Source organism: Muntiacus reevesi, chromosome 12 (assembly GCF_963930625.1).
Source record: "Muntiacus reevesi chromosome 12, mMunRee1.1, whole genome shotgun sequence".
Classification (NCBI taxonomy): domain Eukaryota; kingdom Metazoa; phylum Chordata; class Mammalia; order Artiodactyla; family Cervidae; genus Muntiacus; species Muntiacus reevesi.
Genome location: NC_089260.1, coordinates 69,674,181 through 69,698,281, shown reverse-complemented (window position 1 = coordinate 69,698,281; position 24,101 = coordinate 69,674,181). Strand labels below are relative to the sequence as shown.

The window sequence follows — 24,101 nt, the reverse complement described above, 5'->3', positions numbered from 1 at the left end:
CTCCAACTCTGGGCCCTCAGTCCAGGCTGCTCCCCTAGACCTGCCTGGTGATTTATTTGCTCTCTTGTCCATCCTGCCTTCTTCATATGCTCTTTTCTCAGTAATTCAGACTGCAAATTTCAGGCTAAAACAGACTGAATGTGAATACTAAGCAAGTAAAACGCAACCAACCTCGACTTCACCCTCCCTCTGCCTGTAAGTGAAATGAATCAGGACACCCCTACAGTCAAAACCACAGATGGTCTGCACTTCCTTAAGTGGGTCGTACACTTGGGCCTCTGGGGCTTTGCTCTGAAATGCCCTTCCTTTCCCCCTTTCTGCATGTCAAAGTCCTCATCGACCTTCAAGGCCCACAGGAAGCCCCCTCCTTGACGAAGCCCTTGGAGGTAGAAGATGAATGGCCTGTTTTTTCTCGGCTCCCCTGCGTGCCAGGTGTTTTTCTGCCTAGAATTCTGGGCGTTCCGCCTGGTGACCTAGTTAAGTGTCTACTGGTCTGTGCTTCTCAACAAGTTCTTAGAGACCAGGGATTATACTTCATTCATCTGAATGTCCTTCCTGGGCCCAGGAGACAGGTCCCAGCGTTCCATGCTGACTGGAGCACCCTCCAAGTCAATGGAGGTTATGGGTGTAGTGCATAGAGTCGGAAGAGGAACTGTGAATTAGACTGACCTGAACGCCAGGTCAGGAGGTCAGGAGTTAAGAGTTTCACCCTATGGAAAAGGGAGAAATGATATATATATATATAAAAAGTGGCTCCATTTCTAAAAGCTGGCTCTGAAACCATCTTGTGTTCAGATCCCAGATGTGGGCAACCTTGGGCTGGCGGTTCACCTTTGAGTCCATTCTCCATGTCACGCAGATGCTAAGTGTTCCTACCTTGAAGACACGGTGAGAGTTCACCGAGGTAGCGCGGGGAAAGTGCAGATGAGAGCACCCGGGACATAAACGTGGGCTCCTGTCACTGCATGAGCCGCTGTTCCCTGACCGGGAGGGTGCCCTCCTCCCCGCTTCTGCCACGTGAGAGAAAGGAAGACAGAAGCTGCTTTCACTGCACAAGCATCTTCCCCTTCCACGTTCCGGACGTCTGAACCTAAGCCCTAGATTCTTTAGGATGTGTGATCTTGAAGGGCCTTTCAAGGTGAAAAGAGGCATCCACGGGGCTGGGTTATCACACCTGGCCTGTGAGCAGTGCAGGTCAGGAAGGGTCACTCGGGAGACCCACACCCAGACGTGGCTCTGGGCTCTCTGAGTTCCTGGGTGAAGACCTCCACCTCGTGAAGTCCACTTTGCTGTTCATGGAAGGTGGATGACAGCAGCCCGCCTACAGGTGGTTGCCACGATTCTTGAACATGACAGCTCACGCAACGTGTCTATCTGAGCTTGGCACATGGTGGGTTCCAAATAAATGATAGAGCAAATATTACTCCCATGACACCTGAACACCTAGCAGCTTAGCTAAAAATGAAAGAGGAAGGGAGTCCTGGAAGCAGTCAGCTTTTACTGATCACGAGTAGAAGTTGGTCGTGGTATTTGGCTTTTAATAAGAATCATCTGAGAGGTGTGGAGACCATAAGTTTTGCATAGACAAAAGCAAACATGAAAAGGATGCTGGCCCAGCAGAGATGTTTACAGAGCAGGAGGTCCACGAGGCTTCCCTGCCGTGAACACCCAAGGATCGCATGGCAGCACAGAAGCGCACCTCCCAAAAACGGGCCCCGGTCACTGTACCAGCACAGGGGTCAAAGTCAGCAGTCCTCTCTGCGAGTGACTGAAAAGGGTCTGTGGCCCTGCAAGGCTTCTGGTACCTTCAGGACCCCATGGTGGGAATAACGTGGCCAGTTTACAACCCACCAGGTTCTTCCTAAAGGTGCAGAATCTGAGAAAGCATTGCGGCTCAGGGGTGTGAACAGACTTGTTTTATGAGTTAGTTGTATTTATTATCCCAGTGCCTTAGGGCAAATTATTTAATAACTTAATAATTATTCAATTATATTATTATTCAAATTTGCTAGTATTGAATTTAATAATTTTGGAGCCTCAGTTTCTGTATCTATGAAGTGAAAGTGAAAGTGTCAATTGTTCAGTCATGTCCAACTCTTTGCAACCCCGTAGGCTGTAGCCCGCCAAGCTCCTCTGTCTATGGGATTCTCCAGGCAAGGATACTGGAGTGGGTGGCCATTCCCTTCTCCAGAGGATCTTTGTGACCCAAGGATAGAATCTGGGTCTGCTGAATTGTAGGCAAATTCTTTACCATCTGAACCAATAATTTTGGCGCCTCAGTTTCTGCATCTATAAAATGGGGATTAAAATGCTTCTTACAGGATTATCGTTAGGACCACAAAAAAAAAAAAAAAAACAAAAATCATGCCTGTGACTGGCTGTGACCTCAAGCTCATAACTTGACCCCAGGGTCTTTGACTTCTTCATTCCCCGAACGGGTATACAGTACCAACAGCCAGAGCAGCTCAGGGCTCCCTGAGCTGACAGCTGCCAGGCTCACTCAGCATGGGCCTGAGGCTACACGCTCAGAAGTGCCGGTTCTCTTCTTTGCCAAAATGTATGTCTCACCCTAAGAATTAACCTTGCTAAGGAAGGTGCTCTCTACCACCGCTCGTTTCTTTCATCTTTGTGTCTGACTTGGTGTCCTTCGCCTCCTAACCTGGGAGGTCGTTTCAATTTCCAGCCCCTGACAGGTAATTATTTCAGGTTCACATCCAGTTAAGCTCCCTGTAACCTCAGGGTCCAATCTCACATTCCTCAGAGCGAGCCAGCGTGGGTGGACATCTGTGTCCCCACGGTGAAAGTCACACGGACACGAAGCATTACTGACAGCCACTCTCTGACTTGATTCTTCAGCTACAATTCCCTTTTCTTCTTTGGCTAGGACACCCCAAGAGCTCCATCACTGTGATGGAGACAGAGCCCAGCAGAGGGGTGCTGTGCTTCCTAAACCCTGGCGACGGGCAGTCTCGAAGCCAGGCTGGCTGCATCCAGGCAGGCACTTCATCTTCCGCAGGACAAGAGGCCCACTGGGCTCTCCATCCTCAGTAGGGCCCCAGAGAATCTCCTGCATCTGTGAAAACATCCAAGCACTGCAGGCTCGAGCCTGTCTCACGATGACATGGGCTAGGGGAAGACTTTGAGGAGATGGAGGCTCTATCTTAAAGCTCCTAGAGAGATGGGGGGCCCTGGAAGCTCAACTAGGAGCTATTAAAGGAGGATAAAAGGAAAGGATTTATTTAATTTTCATCCTTTTTTGGCTTGAGTATCTAGGGTAGAGAAGAGAGAAGTTTCTTTTTTGTCTTCGTCAATTTTCTTCTCGATTTTGCTTTTTATCTTTCTGCTTTTCTCCTCCTATTTCTGTGTCGTTCGTCCTTTTTGGTCTGTCTTTGCTTCTTCCCCTCCCTCCCTCTCTACCTCTTTCTTCCCTTTCTCTTCTCTTCCTCTCTCTCCTTTCCTGTCTTCTTCCCTTATTTCCTTTATCTCTCTTCCTTCCTCCAGAGGCATCAGCCCCACCCATGCTATATGGACCCTGGTTCTGTGTGCCGTGGGGGACGCAGCAGTGCACATAGCCCCCCAGCACACAGGAGGCTGCCCCCAAAGCTGATGGCCCTGCACCTTGGTGGGAAATCCCTGGGCGTGGGGTCTCCCTCACACGGGCACTCTGCCAGCTGTTCTCACGTGTCAGCTCCGTCCTCTCATCCAACAGTAGAGGATTCAGGTTCAGAGAGGGTCCCGGTGATACGCTATCTGGGCAGAGCTGAGACTCTACCCCAAGTCTTGCGGATCCTGGGTCCTAAAGTCTACCCTTGCTTCGTGTCAAGCTAAGCGCAGTGTGCGCTCAGGGCACGTTGAGATGTCCTCAGCAGCTGCACACATGGTTCTCAGCCCATGGCAAGTCTCAGCCTCAGTTTCCCCTCGTGAACATCCAGGGCCCCGCAGCACACACTGGCCGGGGCATCTCAGAGCCGCTGACCGGTTCTCCACTTTCTCCTCAGAGGTGGCCGACGGCCTCTGCTGTGTGCTGACCACCCCCTGCCTCACTCAGACGGCGGCAGCCCCAGCAATGAGGGCCTCCGACTCACCCGTCACCCTGCGCCAGAAGAACTTTGACTGGAGAAGGGCGGTCAGGTGTGTGTGTGTGTGTGTGTGTGTGTGTGTGTGTGTGTCCTCCATGCATGTATAAGCCCCAAACCAGCACGTGAGCCCAGCACATGAAAACTGTGGCCTCTTACCACCAGCCTTGCTACCCCCCTGCTCTGCGCAGGTGCAGACCCTGGGAATCCCGATGTCCCTGGGAGACCAACCTATCTCAGCTCCCACGCCCTGGGTGGCGTGGCCCTAGCAACTCCCCGCTACAGCCTGAGTACCCCCAGTTCTGCACATTCGTTCAGCCCTCCTTCAGCATCAGCTGAATATTTTCTAGCCGAATGATACCTCCTTGCATTTTTCTAATTGTCAGTATCCTAGAGGGCAACACACAGATCAGTCTTGTGTAAATTTAATCTTGTTGCAAACTCAATTGTGAAGCTTAAACCCGCCAGCAAAATCCTAAGACGACTTCATTCTTTAAGGGGAAAAAAAAAATCTTCCCTTATTTGTTCTGATTGTCAGCTATTGCATTTAAGGGGTATCTGTAAATGGGAACTGGTGGGTTACCTTATTAATTAAATAACGATCCAGACATCCCACTGGTAAATTCAAAGAAAATCAGTGATCAGAATTGCCTAGGAAATAAAACAGTCGTTCCTTGTAAATTATCATGAAGAAAGATTCATTAAAATGTACAGCTGAAAGTTTTAGCCATCCAAGGAAACAGTGGCTCAGAGAGGTCAAGTGATTTCTCCAAAATTACACAGCCACAGATGGAAGAAGCAGAATTAGAACAAGTTCAATACATATTAACCAGGCTCTTCTTCATTTGTTTTTCTCCCTTTTCTTATTCTCTTGTCCTCCATCCCACTCCACCCCTCTGCTTTGCCCCTTTCTCTGTCCACTATCTGCCCACTAGCAGACAGCAAGAGGACCCGGAGGGGGCAGAGAACCCAGTCGGTGTGGATGAGTCCCTTTTCAGTTACGGCCTTCGGGAAAGCATCGCCTCGTACTTGTCCCTGACGGGAGATGACAGCGCCTCCTTCGACCGGAAGAAGAAAAGCGTGTCTCTGATGTACAGTGGGAGCAAAAGGAAGAGCTCTTTCTTCTCGTCACCACCATACTTTGAAGATTAACTGGAGAACGGACACCACAGTGTTTGCCCAAAATAACAGAGGTTATGACTGTCACCTGCCATTCTGCATAGAGGCACGTGGTCCCTGGGGAAACTCATGTCTTCCAGAAGCCAAGAGAAGCCACGTGAAGAACTGAACTCTTGTCTTCTGCATCCATATCATGACAAAGGGGACCCCTCCCTGGTGTCTGATCAGGCACACTGCAAAATGTTGACTCCTGGCATCTTCGTGTGAGGGGGTTGGAAGAGCCGTGTGTGTGTGTGTGTGTGTGTGTGTGTGTGTATGTGCACGCTATGTCTGTGCAAAAGACAAAGATGCTCGCTCACAAGAAAGTGCACCAGTACCCTCTCCAGCACACCGCGCAGCTGGGCTCCCTCTGAGGCCACTAGAGAAAACTTCTGAATGAGAAAAGCCTGAGAAGAAAATGAGCCAGAAGCTACAGCCTGGCAGACAATCTGGGTTTGCAAATCGATCCCTTGCACTGAACTTTTGAAACCCATCTGTAAAGAGACCTCTGGGCTGCAGCTCCTCTCTTTCTAAGGGAGCTCAGTGGCACTAAACGCTAACCTTCCTTCTAAGCCCCCAGTCGGAAGATCCCTTTGGGCTTCTAGCTCCAAAACTATATGTGTAGAAGTCAGGTGACTTCCCAACTTATGCAGAGACCGGGAGAAATGGGAGAGGGGGTGGCTGCCCATGGGGAAAGCACCAGGGCAGGCCTGGAACTGAGCGAGATTTCGCGACGTCGCCAGCCATGGCTCACGGCACAGAAAGGGCTTCTCTGGGATGCTGAGGTTCCTGCCTCTATTCATGCATCCGGTATTCATTCGTGATTACCAGAAGAGGCACCGTGTTGAGACCTGTGTAGGTATGAGGTATCAGGCCCAGCAGCATAGACAGGAAGTAAATATTTGTTATAGACAAATATTGTGGAAGTGCTATGCTGTCCTAAGTCACTTTAATCGTGTCCGACTCTTTGTGACCCTGTGGACTGTAGCCCGCCAGGCTCCTCTATCCATGGGATTCTCCAGGCAAGAATACTGGAGTGGGTTGCCATGTCCTCCTGGGACTGGGTGACCCAGGAATTCATGTCTCAGCTGGATCCTTAAGTAATGGAAGGGTTGGCTGGACTGGATATGTGAGAATGGTTGGATTTTTTGGGAAAAAAAAAAAAAAAAGGAATTTGGTAAGTTCTAAAGAAATCATCCATCCAGTATCTTCTTCTAAAAAGAGTCTGTCAGGCACATGAATAAAAATGCTAAGCTCCAGAAAAGAGGGGAACCAGAGTGGCTTAATTCTGTCAAACAGAATTTTAAGAGATGAGAGAGAAAACACCACAAATTTCTGGAGAAGGAGAAGCAATTCTCTCCGGATCCTGTTAGGAAGGGGCTGCAGTTGCCTCTAGGACCTGTTTCCCCGCCGTTGCAAAGGGTTCCGGGAGAGGAGGGGTGTTGCTGATGGGAAAAGGCTGTCTGTTCAGCACACACATTCCAGCCATCTGGCATCACTGCCCTGGCGGTGTGTGCACAGGCGTTTACACGGTCTTCTGTGTCATCGGATTCCAGCGTGTTTATCCAAGAGGACGTTTGCGGTTTCCTCAACACTCCCCACAGGCTGTTTCTAAAGGGCTGGCCGATGTATGGGAAATGAATGGAGCTCTGGGGGCGCCAACTCCCCCCTCGCCAACGGCAGATGTGTGTGCTGCGTCTTCTCTACTGTTTTCCGTTGTGACCAACGACATGGTTGGGACATTTGGGGAGGACTCGGTGTGGGGGGGCAGGTTTTAAATGGGAAGCATTACATTTTGCTAAATCATGTATTTATTCCTGATTAAAATAAGCCTAATAAATATTTAATTCCCGGGAACTCCCCTGGCAGTCCAATGGTCAAGACTTCGCCTTCCAGTGTAGTGGGGGGGATGCGATCCCTGGTCAAGGGGCTAAGGCCCCACAAGCCTCAGGCCATAACATAAAATAGAAACAGTGTTTTAACAAACTCAACAAAGACTTTATAAGTGGCCCACATGAAAAAATATTTACTTGGCATGCTGGGGAGAGGTTCCTGGGTGAGGCGGGTGGGTGGTTAGTTCTGAGGCTCTGTGGGTTAAGAATTTTTAAAGAAACTTGCAGCTGGAGTGAGAGGAGACCAGGGAACACAAGAGGAGCCCACACTGGCTGGTGTGTCGGCGTCTCCTGGAGATGCAGTCATAAGAAAACAGGGCTTGATGACTTTTGAGGCTCTCATCCGACTTGGGGCTGGGGACATCCAAGATCCAGGAGACAACAACTTCTTAGCGATTGTTAGGAAAGTTTGGTCTCACCTAGACACTCTTGCATATTACTTGTGATAGCTCTGCAATTTGTTCTTCCAAGAATTCCTTCCACAGATATGTTTTTGGACACCTACTAGATACCAAATGCTGTTCTAGGGGCTGCGACCATTGCAGTGAAACCAGAAGAGGACCTTGCAAGCAGGGGCAGGCGGTGTCCTTCCCAACCTAACTCCGCAGGGAAGCTCTCCTCTCCTTGCGTCCCCTCCCTTCTGCCTGAAGTTCCTGGCAACCCAGGCCCAGCCCTTCAGATGACAGCAAGACCCTAGGATGACAGAGAAACACATAGAAGGAACGTGGCCCCCAAGAAATCATGAGATATCTGGACTCCCCACCTGGGAAAATGTTATGGGAAAGAGAAAAAAGAAACTCACTTGTTATTTAAGCTGCTTTCATGATGGGTCTCCTTGTTAAAGCAGTTGAGCATTTGCTCCAAAGTGCATAGAAATAAAGGGGCTTCCCAGGTGGCTCAGTGGTAGAGAATGCACCTGCCAATGTAGGAGACTTGAGTTCTATCCCTGGGTCGGGAAGATCCACTAGAATAGGAAATGGCAACCCACTCCAGTATTCTTGCCTGGAAAATCCCATGGACAGAGGTACCTGCGAGGTTACAGTCCATGGAGTTGCACAGAGTCAGACATGACTGAACAACTGAGCACACACACTCACGCATAGAAATAAACCTGATTTGCAGATAGTGAGATAACTTTATAAAAATCCAATGGACCCAGCAGACAAAGTATAGAGATGATAAGAAAGCTTAGCAAATGCAAAACCAACTTAGTTCCCTACACCCTTGTTTACCAACTGGAGAGTAAAATAGAAAACACGAAACCACTTAGGAAGGGTCTTGCCTCACAACAAGTTTGTAAAACTTTTATGGAGAAAAGTTCAAAACTCTATGAAAAGATAAGGAGACAAAAATACTATGGGCCTGGTTATAGGGTTAAGCTGATATAAGAACTAATATCCTAAAAACAGATGTTTTGCCAGAATGATTTGGAAAAGTATGTGAAACTACTGTCCAATTGCCATCAGGAATATTTTTAAAAATCAGTGAACTTATTCTGGCTTCCTGGGTAGAACAGTGGTAAAGAATCTGCCTGCCAGTGCAGGAGACCTGGGTTCAATCCCTGGGATGGGAAGATCCCCTGGAGAAGGAAATGACAATCCACTCCGGTATTCTTGCCTGGGAAATCCCATGGACAGAGGAGTCTGGCAGGCTACAGTCCATGGGGTCGCAAAGAGTCAGATGCAACTTAGTGACTGAACAATAACAATGTTAAAACGTATTCCAACATATATACAGAAGCATCAAAGCCCATGAATAGCCAGGCCAATTTTGACTAAGAGAAGCAGCAGGGTAGGCAAGCGCTTCTACTAAGGTGCGTGTGAAAACAGGAGAAAACAGTGTTCTGGACCCAAACTAGCATCTCCCTCGCACTGCCCCCAGATGGTTTAAGGGACTCAGCATGGTCTTTGATGCCCTCTTTGAACCAGGAGCTGAGCTAAGTGTTAAGGCCATACTAAGATTTTTGTACCCAATCAAGCCTACAGTCCTAGTAGAAATGGAGTAAGCTGTGCTAGAAAACATAACAAGCAAGTAAAACAAATCAGAATTCCTAAAATTTACCAAGCAGAAGTCTCTTCACCGCAGTGAGAGTCTTTCTGTTTTAGAGATGGAGAAAGGCTTAGAGGCACCATTCAGCTGAGCCCTCTTAGATAGAGTGAGTTTCCAGGTGGAAAACAGGACGTGCTGACCACAGACCAGCATGGAAAAGATCTAGAGGAAGTCATGGCATTTTCTAGGAATGACGGCGGAGCTGGTGAGCCTGGACTGCGGGTTTGTGTGAGAAAGGAGAAAGGAAAATTGAGTTTGAGGCCAATTCCTGGGGCCTGGAGCTCATTCTGAGGAATGCAGAATTGGGGCAATGTTGTAGGAAAGCCATGGAAATTTCTTCTAAGTCCTGTAAATCATAGAGTAGAGGACATGACCTCTTCTACCTTCTCTTAAAACTGGCCACAGAATTCAGGCTTGCAACACGGCCTCCCCTTCCTTCTTCAACCTCCCATGAGGGCAGGTGAAACCTTTCACCTCCTGATCTGCTTTTGTTTGGAATTGCCTTTGCTTGGCATGGGATATGGGGAACTGGTTTTCTTAAGTTCCCACAGGGTGCAGGACAATTTACAAACCTTATATCATGACTACTTGAATCCTTGGGAGACAGAATTAATCGCACCCATTTTATCCATGAAGCAGGTAAGTAAAAGGTTTCACCCAAGGCCAGCATCTTAATGCAAGCTTGTCTGATTCTAGGCTTTTTCTCTGACACATTGAGACCCTGAAAGCATCCCAGGCTCCTGGAGAAACATTCTCACAGTGTAGAAGAACACAGGATTTGACTTCACAGGTTCCAGCCCCTAATGCAGTGCCTTCTTGACTGTGTGTTCTTTAGCAGATCACTAAACATCTCTGAGCCTTGGCTTTCTCATGTCTAGATTAGAAACAAAATAAATGTCCCTTGCAAATCAATGTCAGGAACCTATGAGATCATGCATTGAAACGGATTTATGGCCCCACACATGCTAAACAAATACATATAAGCTATTAATTATCACAGGAGTCTGTCTCGTTCAAATTTCAATAGTTCTGGCCCAAGATTTGCAGAAAGACTGAAGGTTTTATCCAAGAATATATCATCACCTCACTTTCATTCCCCCAAACATCTGTTGGTAGAGAGCACGTTGAAGGAACTGCTAATATATTGAAGTATTTTAGTTCTCTCAGTTCCAAATAATTTCACATGCATCCCAAAGACTGTGGGGAACAGTTGTAAAAGCTGTCTCTAAGTGACTAAAACAGAAGGAGGGTTTATTTTTAAATACACTACCATTTGTTAAAACAGATTCGTTTTTGAAATTCCCCAAACATCTAAACCCTCCAGAACTTTTAAAAGGAAAATTCTGCCTTCTGGGCCTACTGAAAGGTATTTTTGGTGTCCTCTGGGTCCCCTTGAGTGTCTGGTTTCTGAGAGGGCCCTGGGGGGAATCCCTTTGGGAATAACTCACAGTCAGGAAGGTCTGCTTTCAGTACCAGAAACTGCAAGATGTTTGTGCTCAGGTCTCTTGCCACTCAGATGGACCCCCTATAGAGGGACAGACTGAAGACCACCCGAAGTGAAGGACAAGAAACACAAGAAAGAGGTGGGAGGAAGGGAAGAGGACCGGCTTGTGGGTCCCAGGACATACACCACCATCCCACTACCCAGGTTCACGAGCTAGCTCCTCCACTGGCTGTATGTTAATCACGGAGCATCAACCAGAACACAGCAGCGTTGGGTGCCCCGGGCTCTGTGGAGAGCCAGGCACTGCTGGCCTGGAGTTGACAGTCTGTGGGAGAGACACACGTGGCAGGAAGAGTAATTCTGCACTGGTGGGGAAGCGGGAGAAAGGCTGGATGAGAGTTACAGGTGGCAGCGGCCTCAGGAAGGGGGTCCGATCCGAGGCTGGAAAGTCTGGAAGGAGTCCCTGAAAGACGAGGAGGTCAGGAAAGAGAACGATGGGAGAAAAGCATTTCGGGCAGAGGAAACCACCTGGAAGAGGCTGAATAGAGCACAGATTTCTCAATGAACACCAGACGGCTCCGTGGCTGCAGGAGAGAGATAAAGCGGCAGGAGGCACTGCTCCCTTTCAGGGCGGAGACGATGCCCATCCGGCCTCAACTGTGCCCTCTGCACTGACACTTCTCTACCCTCCTCATAGTCATGGGTTTGGATCCCAGGAAGCCTGGACAGAGCTGCGTGTGGTTTGATGGCCTTAGAATCACCAGGTGGTCCCTGACACTGGCCCTGACGGTTCTCCATTGCTCTTTCCTCTGTGTCACTTAACAGTTTCCTCATTGCTTTCTTTTCCTCCAGCACTGCCCCTTACATGCATCCTCCACCAAGCTCTAGAAGTCTGACCCTTCGATGGTAGGAGTGTTCATAGTAGCACTATTGCCAGTAGCCAAAAGGGGGAAGCAACCCACATGTCAATCAGCAGACGAATGGGTCAACAAAGCATGGTGTACACACACAATGCAATATCACTCAGCCTTAAAAATAAATGAAATTCTGATGCATGCTACAACATGGATGAACCTTGAGGATGTTATGCTAAGTGAAATAAGCCAGTTACAACAGGACAGATCTCATAGGATTCCACCAACATGAGATAAATTCGGATTAGAGTGGGCAAATTCACAGAGACAGGAAGTAGAATAGAGGTTACCAGGGGCTGGGAGGAAAGGAGAATGGGAAGATAGTGCTTAATAGGTGCAGAGTCTCTGTCTGGAATGATGAAAAGGTGCTGCTGACGATTAATACTGATGGTCACACAACGTCGCGAATGTACTTAATGCCAGTGAATGGTGTGCCTGGTAATGGTTAACATGGGAAACCAAGTCAGCAAACAAACAAAAGCCACCAATGGCTCACATGCACTCAGGATAAAACCCAAGGTGCTCAGCGCAGTCTCGCTGTTCTCTGCCGCCCAGCCTCCACTCCACAGTCCAGGCAGACCCTGCCCTCCAGCCGCACTGCATGATGGGCAGATCCCAGTGAGGAGCCCTTGATGCCAGGACTCTGGCTGCGAGCCAACACAGCCTGCAGCATCAGCGAGCACAGTCCCGCTCCCAGGGCATGCCCTCCTCCCTGAGCTTGGCCGGGGGCTTCTCTCTGAGCTGCAGTAAGACTCTCTTTTAAACAGCTGCTTTAAGTGTCTGTCTCCTTTCTCTCAGGTAAACCACAAGCTTCCTGAAAGCTAGGGCACATAACATGTAGTAAGGCATTTCCAGCAATGAGCATAGTACCTGGCACCAGTTGGACATTCAATAAAAGTAGAAGCTAATCAGAACACCCAACAGAGATTATGCTGTGGTCAACAGGTGGTTTCCTCCATCATGATTATTCCATCCCTATCATTATCATATCACCATCATCATCATTTTCACCACCTTCATCACCATTATCATCATTATCACTAACACTACCCTGTCTACATAATTAGTACTTTGGCTATGAGTAGCCAGTAACATCCTGGCTCATGTATGCATAGAAAGATGGCCATGGGCGGGACACCCATTCAGAACAAAGGATAAAGGAAATCCAAGCAATCGAAGCCAGGTGGGGGAAGGAAGGACCGCCTTCAGCAAGACTGAAGACAGAGTGGGCAGCTCACCATCAGCACAGCTCTCCGGAAGAGTCTGGAGTTGGCGGCTCTGGTGGTTACAAGGTGGATGCTGGCCACGTCGGCTCCGCCGCGGTCTGCTGCCAGGGTCACGCGCCGAGGGTCCCCGCCAAACGCTCGGATGTGGGTCTGCACCCAGGTCAGAGCCACCACCTGGTCCAGCAGCCCCCAGTTGCCGCTCAGCTCGTTGGACCCTTAAGAAAGAGGAAAGCCTGTAACCCTCTGTGATCCTGCACCCTGGATGCAGCCAGTCAGGCACGTGGCGCCTGTGGGGGACCTAGACTCCTGTCCACCCAGGTCAGGACTGTGGCCTCTCAATACGGTGGGAGAGCCTGGGCTCTGGAATCAGGTCCATCCAACTGGGATTCTCCCATCAGCCTTTGCCATGTAGGAGACTGTGGACACATCCCTCCGCGTCTGTGGACTAAGGCTTCCCTGTCCTAGACGGGGTAACTGCTCAGATGAGAGGCAGTGCGTGTTCAGAGCCCCCGCTTGGCATACCCAGGGAAAAGGAGCTGAGCTTCCTGCCCCGGATCCTCCCTGACTGCCCTTGACTCTCCGGTCTCTTCCCCGGGACGAAGGCTAGGCCAGCCTGGGGCCATCAGTCTCACCCCTTCCCACCACCTTCCATGACCTTCAGCAGCACTCAGTAGAGCTGATCTTTTTTTTTCACATAATTCAGGAAATATTTTGTATTCATTTTTAGATTTTTTTCCGATGAGGACCATATTTAAAGTCTTTATTAATTTTTTGCAATATTGCTTCTGTTGTATATTTTGACTTCTTGGCTGCAAGGCACGCTAGCTCCCTGATGAGGGATAGAACCTGCATTTCCAGCCCTGGAAGGCAAAGTTTTAACCACTGGACCACCAGGGAAGTCCCCAGTAAATATTTACTGAAAGTTCAACACTTTTTAAAAATGGAATGATTCGGACACAAGAAAACCTACAGCCAGAACACTCTTCTCCTTGGCATGTGGAACACTCTATGCCCAGGCCCCACGGCCATCTCTGAATTGAGTGGACCCCCCTTAGTCTACACCACTAAGGACCCTGAAGCACCAGGACAGTGTGGTCTGAGCCGAGGCTCACCCCCTCTTCTCTGGCAGACCCTTGGCTTCAACCACCACTTACGGCAGCTGACTCTCAGGACCCTTGGCTTCAACCACCGCCTATGTGAGGCTGACTCTCAGGATGACATCGCTGCCCAGAGCACTCTCCAGGCACAGGTACCTCACATTCCTCCAGGAGGCTGACTCACAGGCACCTCAGGTCCATTCAGTCCCAAAGGGAATTGATTCCGAGTCTCCTGAGTGCCCCGCCAGCAGCTTCTCCCGAGTTTCTTACCTTCTCCCTCAAACCCAGCCACACCCACCCACTCCACTCCTGAACAACCTCGTGAGTCTTCCCGTGGACTCCTCTTTCAGCTGCATCCCCTCCTCCCCCCTCCCCTGGTGTGGTGAGTGCTCCCCCACTGATCTCTGCCCTGTCTCTCCTAGAGTTGTTCACTGGCCTCCCGTATCCGCACTCTCCTCCTGCCCCTGAGTTCTCCATGTGCATCCAGAGTGATTTTCTAAATTGCAATTTGGTTATCTCTCTCTGAGACACACAAACACTCTCCAGTGTATACACTCATACACCCCAATGTATACACACACACCCCAATGTACACACATACCACCCCAACATATACACACCCCCCCAATATATACACACACACCCCCAACATATATACACAGACACACACAACAATGTATACACACACACCCCAATGTACACACACATACTAATGTACACACACCAGTGTACACACACAAATGTACACACACACCCCAATGTACACACACATACACACAACAATGTAAACACACACCCCAATGTACACACACAAACACACTAACCAACATACACACACATGTACACACACGTTAATGTACACACACACACACCCCCTGCCTCATCCTATGTAAAGTCTCCCATCTCATCTCATGGTCCTTAGGGTACCATTTCAATTCTTCTCATGCATTCCAAGCCCCCCAGGACCCAGTCGTCCATCTCTCAGGGCACATCTCTCTTTGTCTCCGTCCCCCTCACCCTGTCCTATGCTGCAGCCACCCAGCTCCCCATCAGATGCTCAAACACCGCACCCCTCCCCTCCCCCACCCTGGGCTTGGCACATGACTTCCTCCACCCAGAACCCTCCCTCTGCCCTTGACTTGCCCTAGCTCCGACCTCTGACCAAGTCATCCTGAGTCTGAGCTACACCGTCAATTCACAGGCAGCCTCGGGGGAAGTGAGGGCCCCCTTTCAGAGTACTTGCCAGCATGGGGTTCCCTGCTAGACTCCGCCCTCCACTAAAACCAGTGGCACGCAGTGGGTCCTTATGAAATGTTAGTGAATGAAATGACTACACTTACAATGAACACAATTCAGTATCAAGTGAGAAACTATTAACAAAAACCCATTTCCCCAGATAGAAAAGTAGCAAGACCTCGCATCCTGCTTCCCCAGCCTGCTGTTCCCAAAGGGCTGACGAGAACACCAGCTCGGTGGACAGAATGGTTCGAGTTACTCCTCCAGCTGGGGAGATGCTCAGAATTTCTTCAAACGCATTTCATGTTCTGGGTTTAGTGAAGCCATTGGCACCCTTCTCTGTGGGCTTTTCTGGACTGCAGACACATTCTGTTTGTTTCCAAGGTCTCAGGGAGGGCAGAAAGGCTGGGCAGCGGCTGAACAAGACCCAGTCTGGGAAGTGACGCCCGCGGCCTGCATTTCCAGGGACAGTGTGGAGGCATGACACTGTCCCTGACTCCCAGGCCCCCAAGTAGCAGCTTCCCACGGACAACGCTGACATTCTGGGGTCTACAGACCCCTAGGAAGTCAGAGATGAGGGTTCTCTCAGGAAGCAAGTCTGAACTGGGCTTCACCTTATGCCAGGACTGTGCTGAGTATTGCAGAGAGCAAGACAGACAAGGTCTCAGCCCTCAGGGCAGACAGCCTCCAGGACACACACAGGGAGCAGCCAACTAGCTCATCTGACATGGTCTAACTCAGCCCTTTTACTCCCTAGTGGAACCTGAGACTTGAAAGGGAGTTTGTTTAGTTGCAATAAGTAAATTTTCTTTGTTTTTTTTTTTTAATGTGGACCAAAGTCTTTATGGAATTTGTCACAATATTGTTTTTGTTTTATGTTTTGGTTTTCTGGCCACAAGGCATGTGGGATCTTAGCTTCCTGATCAGGGAATGAACCCCCACTCCCTGCGCTGGAAGGCAAAGTCTTAACCACTGGGCTGCCAGGGAAGTTCCCTAGAAGCAAATCTGAGATAGAATCGGCACTTCAATCCAACATACACTAGTACTTTTTGTCCTAACATTCAACCCAATTCAGCAAACATTTGTCAAAAAAAATAAATCTATGGTGTGCAAGGCACTCTGTTATTTTCATTAAAAATTTTAGGTACGCTTTTTATGGAACTTTCTCTGCTCAGAAGCCTTCATGACGCCTTCATTCCCGCTGCATCAAGTCTAACTTCTTCCTGGCTTCTCCTCCCCTCTAAGATTAACTTCAGGTGTCCCTGGTGGCTCAGCTGGTAAAGAATCTGCTTGCAATGCAGGAGACCCGGGTTCGATCCCTGGGTTGGGAAGATTCCCTGGAGGAGGGTCTGGCAACCCACTCTAGTATTCTTGCCTGGAGAATTCTATGGACAGAGGAGCCTGGTAGGCTACAAGTCCATGGCGGGGTGGATCTCAAAAAGTTGGACACAACTTGCTACTGACTAAGCAGTAGCAGCAAGATTAACTTTAGCCCGTCTGAGCCGTCTGGGTTCCCCTCACTTTCCAACACACGTCCTAGTCCAGGCATCGGGGTCTGCTCATTGCCTGTGCTCATCGCCCTGCACTCTGGTCTTGGCTGAGCTCCATTCTCTTCATCTTCAGGGCTGAGCTCTGGTCTCACCTGACTCAGCCCCGCCACAAACATGCAGCAAGCAGTGCTGCTGGGGGCCTGAAACTGGACAGGGCTGCTCTCTGCTGGCCAGGCACGTACAGGCCAAGAGGGAGTCCAGGATGTATGTGGAAGATCTCCGGACAAACATGATGATGCGCCTCTCCAAGTGCCTCACCCCACCCCGAACTAGTCCTCCAGCTCTGTTCTACCCCACTCTCTGGTCATAACATATCAGCAAACATTCAGTTGTCTCCTCACGATCTAATTGACTCTTGCTTGCTCATTTGATTATTTATTCAGTTATCTTTCTAAAGCTCCTCAGCTGGGCTCACAGCAGTTCCTCCCCCAGTTCTTGTTGATGGCCATCAATAAAAGGGATTGTGGTCCACAGGCTTTGCAGGTGGGTTATGGAGCCAGACCAGTCAGGCACCAGTCTCACTCCATCCCCTACAAGCTCTGTGGGGCCCTGGATGAGTTACTTAATGTGACTTGACTTTCTCCATCTGTAAAATGGGATAATAATAGTACCAACCTCAACAGGTTGTTATGAATTTGTTAAGAATTCTAAAAGGAACAGAATGATGCAGAATCTGGTATAAAGCACTCTTGAAGTTGTTGTCTTTTCTTAAATAAAATAGTACAGGTTTAGGTTCAGCTATTATCTCACAGATGCCCTTTGTGGGGTCTACCTTGTCTTTAGCAACAGAAGTTGCACCTGTGATGGAGCAGGACTCTGGGCCTGTTCTCCTGGTCACAAAGGGGAGCAGACCCCTCAGAGGGGAGGCACTAAGGGGAAGCTCTGAGTGCCCCCAGGATGATGGGGTGCTGGGCACATTACGGGGCCTGGCCTTCAGTCTGGCTCCCAGGCCAAAGCACACTTCCTGTTCGCACACCCTTCAGGAGGCCTGCAGACCATGGCCCACCCACTCCTCTGACCCTGCAGGCCACTGGCCCCGGGTCCCCTCACTGCATTGTTTTGCCAAAGAGCGGAGGGTAATCACTGTGCCCCACGCTGGCGGGGTCTGTCCTGCCAGTGAGATCCAGGCGGGGGACCCCTTCACTGCCTTCCCACCTGCTCTTCACCAGGAACCGTGCTCCTTCTAAGTGCTGTTGAGTCTGGGCTTTGCTCTCAGAGAACGAGTTTGTCTAGTCGGCCGCAGAGCTGACATCACTTTCTGTTTCCATCTCTTTCTTAATGTGCCTCTGGAGTCTGGAGCTCTCAGGGGATTATCTTTACTCTGAGCTACAACAGCAGATGCTGCGTACATTCATCACACGAGATAAAGTACATGAAGTGGCAACTCGGCATCACTCAGTAGCTGTCAGGGCTGCTGTTGGCCAGATGCAGGGCCCGGACATGGCTGCAGAGAGCCCTCCCTTACGGAGGCCCTACCAGGGAAAGGGAAGCAGTGCTAACCCTCGGGAGCGCCTGCGAGGTGCCAGCAAACTTCCAGATGTTTGCCTTCACACGCCTGATCTCATGAGAGGCGAGCAGCCTGGAATGGATGAGACGCGGAGGGACTGAACCCGGGTCTCCTGCGTTCTAGCCGTATTCTTTACCCTCTGAGCCACCAAGAGCCTAAGGGGGCTGGTAAAGGATCCACCTGCCAATGCAGTTGATGCTAGAGATGTGGATTTGACCCTTGAGGTTGAGAAGATCCCCTGGAGTAGAAAATGGCAACCGACTTCCAGTATTCTTGCCTGGAGAATCCTATGGATAGAGGAGCCTGGCTGGCTACAGTCCTCGGGGCTACAGAGATTGGGACACAGCTGAGCAACAGAGCACACACTCAGAAGTGAGGCAGAAAGTCCCCCGACCGCTCTGAGCCCCGAGCTCTCCTCTGAAATGGCCACACCATGCCGACCTCAAGGAGCTGCCTGGAGACCAAGATGACGTCACCTGGGAAAGACGTCTGGTAGAGACACGTGTGCTGGGTGAGCGTCCCTCTCTCTCTTTCTTGCTGACAGTGTTGCTTTAAGCAGAGGAACAGGCAATGTTGCAAGCCAGGAGTGAGAAGGGGTGCGTGTTCCCTGCCTCCCCTGACACTGCTCCCAAAAATGGGCTCGCCTTCCCAGAAGCCCACGGAATTCTCCATAGATTACAGCCCATGAAATCATAAGCCCGCCCCCTCACCGACGGCTAGCATATGGAAGTTCTCTTCTGTCTGGAAAAGCTCTGAACCAGAGTCAGCCAGGTCTGTGGAAAGCCCCACCCAAGCGGGTCCCACAGGCTGGCTTCTGGGTTTCACCGTCTCTTTAGTGAAAGGAGCTCCTGACTTAACAGAGTCATCAGTCGTGTTTTTGAAAAAAGGAAAGAAAATCCAGCAGGAGTGCTCAGTGCTCTAGCCCTGCCGCTGCCTCCCCGAAGGAAAGCCTGAAATCGGTTCATCAGCCACACTCCCCTCATCGGCACCAGTCACACGTTGCCTTACCTTGTTGCCTGTTTCATGATTGCTGTGCAAACCTAAAATCCTCGTTGTGACACTCAGGGCCTCTAGCCACATGGTCCACCCAGCCCTATCACCCAGTGTTCCCAGAGTTCTGCTCACGCTGGATGCCTGCCTCGCTCACCCACGTTCTAGAGGAGCCGCGGTTCTGGCCAGGTTACCTCCCAATCGCCCAGCCATATCCACCATGCAAGGCGCCCCAGGTCTTAAATGAAATCCCCGGAGAACAGAGATGATGTTTGGTGCTGTCCTTGAGGACACGCAAAGCCCATCACAGCCTCTGGAGCCCCTTCACACCTCGCGTGAGTCTCCCAGTGACTTTGGAAGTTGAGTTAAAATTACTCCCATTTTACAGAGGAGAAAACTGAGGCTTGGAGAAAGGGAGGGTTGTGTCCAAGGTCACATGGATAACACTTGGCTCTTTGGATTCCCAGACCAAGACATCCACCCTCCACCACAGCTGCCTAACAAACTACTGCCCTACCACCAGAGGTGGGGTGGGGTTCGTGGGAGTGGGGTTGGGGTGGAGATGAAGGAAAAGACATGAGTGGGTGATGCTGGGGTTGGTCCAAGCCTCAATTCTGCCCTGCAGGCTGGTGGGGAAGGTGGAGTGTGTAACCTGAGGGATAAAGGGAGTCTGTGACTGCATGGAAGACAGGCCAGAAATTGACAGTGATGATTGAAATCATTGTCTATGCAGCCCTTACTCTAGTAAATGCCTCTCTGAGGGTCCCAGAGCTCTGATCCATCCCTTAGTGTCTCCAGGGCAGGTGAACCCTAGTGGTGAATCCTGGTTCTGCCTTTTCCTGGCCATGTGAGCCTGAGCAAGGATCTAGCCCTCTGGGGTCTCAATATGCAGAAGCACACACACAGAGGTATTATCACAAGACAAGACACGTTAAGGTACTTGGAACGGCTTCAGACACGTGGTGAGTTTCGTCAGTGGCAACAGTGACCTACGGGCATCAGCACAGCTGGAGCGTCTCGTGAAGGTACTGGCTGTACCACTGCCCACTCAGTGGGCTGAAGGAGGGCCAGGGGCCAGGAAGGGGTGAGGTTTTAGGAAGAAAGGACTAAACGCACACAAACAACACACTCGGCTCAGGGAGTCAGCGGTCCCCACCAACCCCAGCAACTCACCAGAACTCAGGAAGCCAAAGATGCCCGTGCGATAGCTGGCCGTGACCACGATGAGGTTGCCGACAGCAGCCAGGAAGGAGCCATCCACTGCCAGCTGGTCCCCACTGCCCTTGCCCTCCATGGCATTGTGGAAGAACACCAGCACGGATGCGTTGGGGGCCTGCAGGGAGTGCAGAAATGTGGGGGCTGCAGGTGGCCACCTCCCCCTCCAGAGCTTGGGAAGGGCACCTTTGCCATGTAGGTGCCGGACTGAGCCGACACACAGCTCTGGGTATGTCAACACATCTATCCCAAGGCAAGGCAGGGGAGACGGAACAGCCCAAGAATGGCAAAGCTACTTTTGACTGGAAACTCCCCGAGGGGGAAGGGGTTCTGGATTTGAAGTCAGGAGATGGGGATCAAGTCTCAGCTCAGTCCAACTGTGCTTTCTTAGTAAGAGCCACGAAAACCCTCCTAGCTTCAGTTTCTACACCTCTAAAGTGGGAAAAGGGGGAGAAGATAGAAATAAACATGCCTATCATTTCCTCCAAGAGTCCGTGTGAAGACCAGTGACTTCACAGATCAACTGTGAAGTACTGTCGTCAACTTCTTGCTCACATTACGGCAAAAGTGTATGCTCGCCGACCACCACTCACTGGCCCTAGCCGTGAGCTCTGGGACCTGACTGACCAAACCTACAGTAATAGTGAGTGACCTTAGGCAAGTCACCCGACCTCTCTGAGCCTTGGGCTTCTCATCTATCCAATGGGAATGACACCTCTTAGAGGCATCAGGAGGATCAGCAGGGAGGATGCTGTGAGGTATTCAGCCGATGATGGGCACAGACCTCCAGAGGTGTCCCTCCCCGAGCCCCTGCTCTTTCCAGTATGTTCAACACTGTCCAGCTCCTACACTGCCCAAGTGATGGTCTCCTCCAGGCTTTAGGTGTGGTCTCTGTCCCACTCTTTGCCATTTCCAATGTCTCTCTTTATCACCTGTTCATTGGTTAATTAGTATCTATGCCTTGTTTTATTCCATTCTCATAAGAACTTCATGAGCTGATGCTATTTCTCTCCCTACTTTTCAAAACAGGAAACTGGGGCACATAGGATGTGAGTGACCTTTTCCAGGCCAGGGAGGCAGTGGTAAGTGGTAGGCTGGTTTGGAGCCAGAACTTAATTCAACATCCCCAGCATGATCCGGCCAGCACTGGGCATCACCATCACCTCCTTCACTCCAGGCTCTATGCTTCTATTAATGCATCCCAGAGGAACCTCCATGTCCAGATGCCCTTTTTCCAAATCTCACTCAGCAGCTTGCTGTGCTCAAATCTCCGAAGTGCATTGCCTCTGGCTGCTGGTGGCTCAGGGACCAGGAAGTGGAGGCGCATCACATGCACTGTGGGATCTGCCAACACGACTCACGTTTCCTAAGGCTCATCAGTTCTGTTTTCTCTCATGAGTTCTGATCCTTCCCCCCAGACAGGAAACTCAACTCAACATCAGGATCCTAGATGCTACTTAGGCAGATACAGGCTTCAAAACAGGGACCAACCAGAGTCAACCCTGAATATTCACTGGAAAGACTGAAGCTGAAGCTCCAATACTTTGGCCACCTGATATGAAGAGCCAACTCATTGGAAAAGACCCTGATGCTGGGAAAGATCGAAGGCAGGAGGAGAAGAGGACAACAGAGGATGAGATGGTTGGATGGCATCACTGACACAATGGACATGAAGGACAGGGAAGCCTGGTGTGCTGCAGTCCATGGGGTCACAGAGTTAAGACACAACTTGGCGACTGAACAACAATAATAACCAGAGTCGGGGCCACTTCCCAAATTTTACCCACCCTCTAGAACTGCCTCAAGTGAGACCACACAAAAAGAAACGCCCCCAAGGAGTTCTCTCCAAGGGTCTCTCCAAGGACAACTGCTGGTTTCCTCATTTGCAGATTAATTTGACCTGGCTCCACACTTCCCCAGCCCATGGCCCTCCAGGAAACCCCGCATCACCAGCCCTCATCCACTGGCGTGGCTTTCACCCTCCCCTCCGGACACTATCTGTCACTCTGTCTCCTCCCTCCTGTGCTTCTCATCACAATCCTATCAGTCCCACAGTATTCCAATATTTATCTGCTTATCTGTTCCTGACCCTGATGCTGGGAAAGATTGAAGATAGGAGGAGAAGGGGACGACAGAGGATGAGATGGTTGGATGTCAACACCGACTTGATAGACATGAGTTAGAGTACACTCTGGGAGTGGGTGATGGACAGGGAAGCCTGGCATGGTGCAGTCCATGAGGTTGCAGAGTCAGACACGACTGAGTGACTGAACTGAACTGCTTATTTCTGCTCCTCCCGCTGTAATGGAAGCCCCCTTGAGGACAGCAACCTTGTTTTGTTCAGAGCTGCAGCCCAGGGAGAACAGACCCTCCCGTCACTGGCGCTTTATGAACATCTCTTAGAGAACTGGACCCGAATAACGAAGCACCATGCTCCTGTGCAGACGAGGGGAGGCCCTGGAGGAACCAGGCTGGAGCTCAGCCACTCAGGCCTCAGGGAGCCAGGAACCAACCAGGAGAGCAGAGAGCACAGCGCGGACCACGCTGGCAGCGCGGGGCTTGGGGAGTGCCAACAGGGCAGCTTTCACGGCAACCACAGCCCGGACAGCCACACTCACCACATTCTGCGGGACAAACACGTTGAGATACAGGCAGTCTTCGCTGACCCCGGGAGGCGTGGGCGTCCTGAGGCCTGGCTGCCAGCACCTGGCCCTGCAGATACAGAAGGATGGTGTGTGACTTGCAGGAAAAACAATTAAAGGGACACACGCCAGCCTTCCTGCATGCCCAGCAGCAGCAGCAGAGCCCACTGCCCCATTCTGAAGGCCCAGCAGCCCACCGACAATTAGGCAGCTTCAGGAAATGGTTAATGGGACTGGTGAGTAAATGCTGGAAAGAGCAGGATGACCACCAGTCTCCCCACCATGGGCCTGAGGAGCGTCCCCTGGACAAGCTGCCGACCCAGATAGAGCAGAGGAACACGGGTTCACCTGGGCCCTGGGGCCCTGCAGGCTCCAGTGTGCAGACCCGCTGGGATGAGGGGCCTCGGCCTGCTTTCTCCATCACTACAGAGTCCAAGTGTGCCAGTGGAAACATCTCCTAGCGTAAGAGCTGAGATGCAAATCTGGGACACACCTGAAGCAGGCATGATGATTACCTGTCCAAGCCTGGTTGGCACTGGGCTCTGATGGACCAAGCTCTCGCTGCTCATCACTCAAAAGCCTCAGTCCCCTCATCTGTCAAATGGGTGGATCCTAACCCAGTGAAGTTCTCTAATTAGTGCTTATTTGTTTCTTTTGTCTCCCAGTGGTGACGCTTTCATGGCTTTCTGCATCCTTCTGCCACTCTCCTAGCTTAAGTCTTCCTGTCACTCGCCTAGAATATCCCAGAGGCTCCTGCTCATCCCTCTGTCTGGTCCTGAGGTGTGAGTTGCCCACAACTGGCCATGGGCAGTGATGGACAGGGAGAATGTGGCTGCCTCCTGGGACAGAGCTGATGATGCCTATGCAGAGGGAAAGGCCATGGGATGAGAGAGGACGGCGTGGGTGCTCCTTTCACAGATACTCTGAACATGCTTTCATCAGAAAAATAACAAAATTGTATCCCGTTTGTTAACTATCTACTGTGGTACATGCACAGGAGGAAATGGGCAAAATTGAAAAGCAGAGGAAGGAAAATAGGATATTCCATTTTTTTTCCCATTTTTGAAAACTCCTTTTCATATTATGCCTATTGGGGGAATGAAAA

At 50.5% G+C, this 24,101-nt stretch overlaps 2 protein-coding genes across 4 annotated transcripts in view; one reads left to right on the top strand and one right to left on the bottom strand.

Annotated features, from left to right (window-relative positions):
- Nucleotides 1–7,085, top strand: part of SLA (Src like adaptor) — a 36,468-nt gene extending 29,383 nt beyond the window's left edge. For 2 of the 3 annotated variants that reach the window (XM_065902862.1, XM_065902860.1), the window contains 2 exons: nt 3,999–4,131; nt 5,012–7,085. In XM_065902862.1, coding sequence (XP_065758934.1) covers nt 3,999–4,131; nt 5,012–5,228 — 350 coding nt within the window. In that variant the 3' untranslated portion in view covers nt 5,229–7,085. The remainder of the gene's footprint in view (nt 1–3,998; nt 4,132–5,011) is intronic. The other variant, XM_065902861.1, reaches the window with a different exon arrangement.
- Nucleotides 1–24,101, bottom strand: part of TG (thyroglobulin) — a 234,211-nt gene that overhangs the window by 88,745 nt on the left and 121,365 nt on the right. Inside the window, exons 39-41 of the mRNA XM_065903111.1 lie at nt 22,973–23,066; nt 20,313–20,472; nt 12,772–12,974 (exon numbers count right to left, since the gene is read on the bottom strand). Of these exons, the coding sequence (XP_065759183.1) occupies nt 12,772–12,974; nt 20,313–20,472; nt 22,973–23,066 (457 nt within the window). The remainder of the gene's footprint in view (nt 1–12,771; nt 12,975–20,312; nt 20,473–22,972; nt 23,067–24,101) is intronic.